At 46.3% G+C, this 8,438-nt stretch overlaps 1 protein-coding gene across 1 annotated transcript; it reads left to right on the top strand.

Moving 5' to 3' along the window:
* Nucleotides 1-365: 365 nt before the first annotated feature.
* On the top strand, nt 366-8,222 carry LOC114633954 (zinc finger protein 235). The gene is made up of 4 exons (XM_028782561.1): nt 366-642; nt 1,452-1,509; nt 3,894-4,020; nt 5,165-8,222. Exons 2-4 carry the CDS (start codon nt 1,495-1,497, stop codon nt 6,958-6,960), a joined length of 1,938 nt encoding a protein of 645 aa, XP_028638394.1. The 5' UTR covers nt 366-642; nt 1,452-1,494; the 3' UTR covers nt 6,961-8,222.
* Nucleotides 8,223-8,438: the final 216 nt, after the last annotated feature.

Consider the following 8,438-nt stretch of genomic DNA (forward strand, 5'->3'; position numbering starts at 1 on the left):
CCCAGCACTCGGGAGGCAGAGGCAGGCAGATCTGTCCGTTCGAGGCTAGTCTGTACTACAGAGGGAGTTCCAGGACAGCCAGAGCCACACAGAGAAACCCTGTCTCGAAAAACAAAACAACAAAAACAAAGAAGTATCTATAGGTGTCTTTCATGGAATTTCAGAAATGAATAAGCTGAAAAGCAACACAGGAGCGCGAGCTACCGACCTCACACTAGTTAAATCGGTTCACTGAAGCCTTGCCATTCTGGGGACTGTAGTCCTCAGAGGGTGCAGCCGCTGAGGAATTCTGGGAATTGTAGTTCTGACAGCAAAGGCGGCCGAGGTCGTTTCCGCTCTTGGGAGGGGAGGCTGCTCGTGAGTGTTTCCTGTGAGGTGAAAACCTGCAGAGTGGTGTGGCGCTTCGTTTGTGCCAGTGCTCCTGATGTATCCCCTCAGTGGCCGTCTGCGGCCTGGGAGAAGCAGAGCATCCAGGTCTTCTCTGCATCCGGGCCCTCTCTAGCTGGGCTCTGTCTGAGGCGGGGCTACCGTACGCGGACCCATCTCAGCAGCTTGCAGAGCCCCGGGGAGAGTCTAGCTTCCCAGGGGAGCCTGGCGGAGGAGCTGTGATGACAAATGGCCAGTGTCCTGAATCCTTAAGTGGTACGCAAGTCTACTTTTTACGCCATTTCCCCCATGAATTTATTTATTAAAGAATATTTTTATTTTAGTAAATAAATTGGTTTATTTAATAATTAAAAATAAGTACATAAAGGAGTATGTCCAAAGACAACTTGTGGGAATCTGGTCTCTCTTTCCCCCCGAGTGGTGCCCAGAGACTCAAATTCAGCAGCAGTTTCTTTTACCCGCTGAGCCGTCCCATAGGACCAAATTCCCCTTTCCTTAGAGAGGGTTTAGGGTTTTTTGTTTGTTTGTTTGTTTAGTTTTGTGTTTTGTTTTTCTAAATTGGCCATTATCTTCATGAACCTCGGAAAAGAGACTTTGTAGGCTTCTGTAGATGAACGTTTGCTAGTAATTAAGCCTTTAAGAACAAGACACCGAAGAGGACAATATCATTCTTATGTTTGGAAACCATAGTATGTAAGATAGCTGTTACAATTAACAGACTCTTCTAAGAGTAGTCATAACACAGCATTCAATCAGAGACTTCGGCGCTTCTTAAGCGTTTGTTTTTCTGGGAAACCCATCACCACAGGCAGCATTCTGAAGGCAGGCGTGCACTGCATCCCTGGAGCTGCCAGAAATAGAGAAGGTGGCTTTCCTAACACCTTGCTGTGAGTGAGGTGAGGCATGGGTGGCCTTGTAACCTGGAGGCTCACACCACCGATTAGCAGGAAGTAGGGAGAAAAGCCTGGTCAGCGAGCACAGCCCTTGGCGCTGATGGAGAAGCTGAGGAAGCCTTGTGGCCCGACTGTCCTAGCAATGTTCTCATGAAGCCCTTCCTCCCCCAGCTTGCTTCCCAGAGCCCTGCCTTGTCTCAAAGAGAAGAGAACAATGACCAAGTTACAGGTAAGTCGGCTTGCTTCCACCATTCCCCACAGAGCTGGGGACTGGAAACAGGGCCCCTGCATGCTGGGCAAGCGCTCGCTCTGCAGCCGAGCCTCTCTGAACTGCGTGGAGTAAGAGGGGAAGTTGCTGAGAAGAAAGGTCTGGAAGGAGGAGGGATAAGAGAGGACAGTGGGGACATGTGCTCAAAGTGCACTGCACACGGGAAAGTGTAAAAGGATGAATAAAATATATTGAATTAGAGAAAGTGGGCTGGAGAGGTGGCTCAGTAGTTAAGGACACTGGCTCAGTTTGTTCCCAGCACCCACACCTGACACTTACAGCTGCCTGTAACTCCAACTCCGGGGGATCCAGCGCCCTCTTCTGGTCTCCCAGGGCACCTGCACACATGTACACACAGACACAGGGCATGCACATACATAAAAAAACTTTTTTAAAAACAGATTTATATGAGTAGACTGTAGCTGTCTTCGGACACACCAGAAGAGGCCATTGGATCCCATTACAGATGGTTGTGAGCCACCATGTGGTTTCTGGGAATTGAACTCAGGACCTCTGGAAGAGCAGTCAGTGATTTTAAACACTGAGCCATCTCTCCAGCCCATAAAAAAAACCTTTTAAGTTCACTAACATTTTTAAAGTAGCATCATTTTCCGTGGCTCGCTGAGTTGTATTTTGCAAATCAGTATGAATTCTCCATACTGTGATTTATGAATTCTTGTTTTGTTTTGTTTTTTTGTTTTTTCGAGACAGGGTTTCTCTGTGTAGCCCTGGCTGTCCTGGAACTCACTCTGTAGACCAGGCTAGCCTCGAACTCTTGAACTCAGAAATCCGCCTGCCTCTGCCTCCCAAGTGCTGGGATTAAAGGCGTGCGCCACCACCGCCCGGCGTGATTTATGAATTCTTATTATTTTGAAATTTTGTATTATTATTGCGTGAGGGGGTTGGTTGCAAGCACGCAAAATCATGTTATGTTGACTTCAGAGGACAGCTTTGGGGAGTCTGGCTTTCTCCTCTCACCTTGCTGAAGCATGTTCTCCTATTTCTGTGATTCTCTGGAGACAGGCACATTGGCACCCATCCTAGCTTATTTGGCAAGTTCCAGGCCAGGGAAGACACTGGCTCAAAAACAAAACAAAAAAAGATGACCAGGACCTGAGGAAGGACATCAAAGGATGTCCTCTAACCTGTACATGCATGTGTACCTTTATGTACATATATGTACACTTACATGCATGCACACACACATATATATATACACACGTGCACACAGAACACTGGTCACCCTCACCTCCTGCACTGGCATCCTGAACATTAATTTCCTGAACAACCATGGAGGGTCTGGCTGCCGCCAGGCTTCTGTGGTTGACCCAACTCGGGTGATGAAGGAATGAAGAAAGGACAGACTCACAGACATATATACAGACAAGCTGGAGTTGAATGAGCCCTGTGCTCTGATGGAGACACATCAGCAGTGTGGAAACTCCGCTCGTGTATTAGACACCGCTGTGCACCCGGGAGGCATGATTCAGGAAACTGAAACATGAACACTAATGCAAAGGGGTGTGTTTTACATGGTGTTCAGCCAAGCTTTCCAGCTACACAATACTGTCAGCTCCAGGGAGTAGATGCTTGTTCTGATAACAACTATGGTAATTTTTTTCCAGTTAATTTTTAGGCAGTAAGTGTTCCTATTTCTCTATATTCTGGCCTAAACTTGGCAGTTTAAAAAAAAAATCTTCAGTACTTTGGTAAGTGATTAAAAATAGCAGTTTGTCTGAAACTTTCACTTAATTTAATTTTTGTTTTAAATTTACTGTTTTTATATGGACAGTATATGGCCATGACTGCCATAATACAGACAATGATGACAGTGTTGTTAGACATATACTGGCTGCTTGCTGCATATCATAGTGTTCTGGGTCCTTTCTGTGACCTCATTTAATCCCTTGAGGAACACTGGGAGAGGAAGGAGCCTCAGTTTAGGAAATGCTTTCATAAGACCCATCTGTAAGGCATCTTCTAATCATCAGTGTTAGAGGGCCCAGCCCACGGTAGTTGGGGCCATCCCTAGGCTGATAGTCCTGGATTCTATAAGAAAGCAGGCTGAGCAAGCCAATAAGCACCACCCCTCCATGGCATGTGCGTTAGTTTCTGCCTCCAGGATGCAGCCCTGTTTGAGTTCCCGTCCTGACTTCTTTCAGTAATGAACAGGAATATGGACATGTAAGCCTAATAAACCCTTTTCTCCCCAACTTGCCTGTTGGTCATGGTGTTGTGTTCCAGTAATAGAAACCCCAACTAGACCATAGACGCTGTGTGAACACATGCTCAGGTCCTAGTGACATCGGGAATGGAACTGAAGTGTCATGTGTTTGCTGTCACAGGAGGCAGTGACGTTCAGGGATGTGGCCGTGTTCTTCAGTGAGGAGGAGCTGAGGCTGCTGGACCCCGCCCAGAGGAAGCTGTACCACGATGTGATGCTGGAGAACTTCAGGAACCTCCTGGCAGTGGGTGAGGACGATCCCCTGTGTCCTTGGCAATGTCAGAAGCTCACATCCCGTGTCTGTTGCATTCCACTGCTTTCCTTTTAGGTTTATTTACTTTGTATTTTATGTATATGTGAGTGTTTTGTCTGCATGTGTTTCTGCACCACATTCACTCGTGATGTCCACAGAGGCCAGAAGAGGGCATTAGGTCCCCTGGATCTGGAGTTACAGATGGTTGTGAGCCACCATGTGGGTGCTGCGAACCCACCCTGGGTCCTGTGGAAGAGCAGCCAGTGCTCTGAATTGCTGAGCCATCTCTCCAGCCTCCACTTTATATTTTTTGTTTGGTGGCAAGGTCTTGCTCCATAGCCTCGGCTTACCCAGAAATTTGTGATTCCCCTACCTACGCTTCCCAAGCACTAGGGTGACAGGCTTTGTCCACTGTGCCTGACAAAGCTCATGCTCCTGGGACCTCACCCTCCAGCCCTGCTGAGCTCCAGTTCTTTTCCTGCTTCTATCTTTGTGTCCCAGGTGTTGTCCTTTGCATCTCTCTGGCTACAATGCTCCTCCCTGGTAGAACTCCTGTCTCTGTCTGTCTATCTCTGTTTATCTCTCTCCCTGTCTCTCTGTGTGTATATGAGTGTTTGTGTCTGTGTCTCTCTATCTCTCTCTCCGTGTCTGTCTGTCTGTCTGTCTCTCTGTCTCTCTCTGTCTCTCTCTCCTTCTCTCCCTTCCCATTCCCCTCCCCCTCCCCTCCTCTGCATCCATCTGCTCGGAAGTCCTCCCAGGCCCTGCTTTACATGTGTCTCCCGCTCACTCTCCCTGTTCTGCACTTCCTCCCTTCACTGGTGTCCGAGCATCACCACAGCTGTTACCACAGATGAGTGCTTTCTCCCCATTATCCTTCTGCACAGCTATACACAGGCTCTGCAAGTCAGATGCTCAGCACAGGCTGAGGAAACCTTGAACATTCATTCCTGGGCTCACCCCAAATTTCCCACTGTGGTCAAATGTTGATTGTTCTTTGTCTTCGATTTTTGTTCCTCAGAGCTCTCAGACACTCAACTTTGGCAGTGATCTCTAGTTGATGTTTCCAGAAAGAAATGAGGACTTGGACCTTTGATGTCCCCATCTGTGCTGATACCATCTTCTATTCTCTATTCTTTCAGGATGCCAGAGTCGAAATAAGATGGCGCCTCTTGATGCAACAGGAATAAGATGCCTTTCACTGGGGAAGCTTCCGTGCTGGCAAATGACAGACCATGATGTCAACAAACCGGCCAGAGCTCCAGAAGCTGTAATCAACACTCAAGGAAAGAGTTCTCACTTCCTGGAGCAATGCCGCTCCTCCTGCCATGAGGGAGCAGAACAGCCTTCTCAGGCCTCCGAGAATGATGGCTGTCTTGAGAGTCTCACAAGCAATCATTCCAGCATTAGTGAAAATCAGAAATTTCTGTCTGGGAGAGATCAGAGTTCTTGGAGTAAAACACATCTTAGTGAGAGGTGGAACCATGGGAAACACCATCTGCAGACTCTTGTGAAAACCAAGCCCCAGCTGTTGGCTCCAGGTGTTGACATTCTGGGTTGCATTTCCCACCATTATAACAATATACCACATAAAGGAGACAAAATCCACAGCAGCAATGACTGGGATGAAGTCATCTTTCCTGTGACACTCCTCACTCAGGGTTGTGTTTACAGAGAACAGAAGGCCTACCAGTGCAGCGAGGGCCAAGAAGCCTTCAATGACAGCCCTAGTCTGGAACTTCATCAACAGAGCCTCTTAGGAAAGAAGTCTTCTGTATGTAGTACTCACAAGGACACTAGGCATAGCTCCAGTGTCCCCACTCAACAAAGCATTCATCCAGGAAAAAAACGCTACTGGTGTCAAGAGTGTGGCAAAGGTTTCAGTCACAGCTCAACTCTTCAGACTCACCAGAGAGTGCACACGGGGGAGAAACCCTACTGGTGCGACAGCTGTGGGAAGGGCTTCAGCCGCAGCTCTGATCTCAGCATCCATCGCCGAGTACACACAGGAGAGAAACCTTACAAGTGTGAGGTGTGTGGGAAAGGCTTCACACAGTGGGCACACCTCCAGGCCCACGAGAGAATTCACACAGGAGAGAAGCCATATAAGTGTGGAGACTGTGGCAAACGGTTCAGCTGTAGCTCAAACCTTCACACCCACCAGAGAGTCCATACCGAGGAGAAACCGTACAAGTGTGACGAGTGTGGGAAATGCTTCAGCTTAAGTGGCAACCTAGATATCCATCAGCGGGTCCACACAGGAGAGAAGCCATATAAATGTGAAGAGTGCGGGAAGGGTTTCAGTTCGGTCTCAAGCTTCCAAAGCCACCAGCGGGTCCATACAGGGGAGAAGCCGTTTCACTGTGATGTCTGTGGGAAGAGCTTCAGTCGGAGCTCTCACTTTCTAGATCACCAGAGAGTTCACACTGGGGAAAAACCATACAGATGTGATGTGTGTGGGAAGCGCTTCCCCTGGAGCTTGAGCCTCCACAGTCACCAGAGTGTCCACACTGGAGAAAAACCATATAAATGTGAGAAGTGTGGGAAGGGCTTCAGTCAGGCCTCAAGTCTGCAGGCCCATCACAGTGTCCACACTGGTGAGAAACCATTCAATTGCAGTGTGTGCCAGAAGCAGTTCAGCAAGGCCTCAAACCTCCAGGCCCACCAGAGGGTGCACACAGGGGAGAAGCCCTACAAATGTGACATGTGTGGGAAAGCCTTCAGTCAGAAGTCCAGTCTCCAAGTCCATCAGAGAATTCACACTGGGGAGAAGCCATTCAAGTGTGAGGAGTGTGGGAAGGAATTCAGATGGAGTGTGGGGCTCACTGCTCACCGGAGGGTCCACACGAGAGAGAAACCCTACACGTGTCAGGAGTGTGGGAAGGGTTTCAGTCAGGCCTCGTATTTCCATATGCACCAGAGGGTCCACACTGGATAGACACCCTAAATCTGCAGCATCTGCTGTAAGGGCTTCAGTCAGAGATCACATCTTATCTTCCACCAGAGGGTCCACACTGCATGGAATCTTTAGTTTCTGCTGTCAGGTGGGCTCTACGTTGCTGATTGTTAAAAGTGCCCCCCAAAACACAGAGGCTTCAGGAGACTATATACGCTCTTTATTTTGGTATTTTTGCCCTTAATTTAATCTCCTACTGTACTCCTTATGCAAAAGGAAGATAGTGTTTTCAAATGGATTTTCTTAGCATACAAATAAAGAATTTAAAAAAGGAATATAGAAAAGGATTCTGATTTGATTATGAAAAGAAAAATTGGCAATTGTGGGAAACAGACCCAACAGGAATTATAAGGCATCGTACTAATGCTGAGTATATCATTATTAGCAATCAATAAAGACTGGCAAAGAGCTTGTAGCAACTGTTTGCGCGAAATTAACAACAAATACCCTAAAAGCAAGTCACTTCAACTTACAAAGTAATTGGGTTCACCCTCATATTGTAAAAAGAACACAGATTCCTGAAGTCCTTACGTTTTATATTAATGCAAAATAAGTTGGGAATGGCTGGTTATAATTCAGGAAAAAAAATTGGCAAAGTCATTCAAAGCCCGTACCTTTCAGTTCCAACATCAGAGTTCTATGACACTCTTATGGTATTATTAGATTTTCTTGAATCTCTTCATATAGTTACTGCTCTCAATTTGCAGAAGTGTTGTTTGGTATATAGAAACTGCTGAACTTACTCATTATGACCAAAATTCACTTCACTGTTTCTTCAACTACAAAAAGGACAGAGAAATTCTCCATTGTATGTAACACATGTCAGATTCCACACAGGCCCTCTAGCACAAGGTAACGATGAAACTGTTCACCTGTTGATGGGGAATGTACTAGAAGCCTCAAATTTTCATAAGAAACACCATGGTAAGAGTAAAGGTCTAAAGGGGCATTTTTCTATCGTTTGACAAGCCAAGGAAATTATAAGAAAATATCCTATTTGTACTTTATATAACCAAACTCCATTACTTGCAGGGAGTAACCCGAAAGGTACCCAAAGAAATTAAACTTGGCAAATGGATGTGTTTTGTTTCCCAGAATCTGTAAAATTAAAGTATGCATACCATACCATATTCAGGATATCAATAGGCAACCGCTTTAAGTTCTAGAAACTTGGTTCTGTAATTGCACATTTATTTGAAGTTATGGCAATTATGAGAATACCTGGGCAGATTAAAATGACATGTACACGTCTCTAGTGAAATGAAGCAATTTTTAACAAATCATAATAGGAAGCATATTACCCGTATACCACACAATGCCATACAACAAGCAGCTGTAGAGGGGTCCAATTGTGCTTTAAAAGAGATGCTGAGCAAACAGAAATGGGTGACAAAGACTCCCAGGGACACATCACATAATGCTTCATTAACTTCAAATTTTTTTAAATGCTAATGATAAAA

This window comes from Grammomys surdaster, unplaced genomic scaffold (assembly GCF_004785775.1).
Source record: "Grammomys surdaster isolate TR1022 unplaced genomic scaffold, NIH_TR_1.0 804, whole genome shotgun sequence".
Taxonomy (NCBI): Eukaryota; Metazoa; Chordata; class Mammalia; order Rodentia; family Muridae; genus Grammomys; species Grammomys surdaster.

Coding starts and splice junctions, on each gene's coding strand:
- LOC114633954 (XM_028782561.1), top strand. Junction 4,021..5,164: donor CAGGAACCTCCTGGCAGTGG/GTGAGGACGATC, acceptor CTATTCTTTCAG/GATGCCAGAGTCGAAATAAG.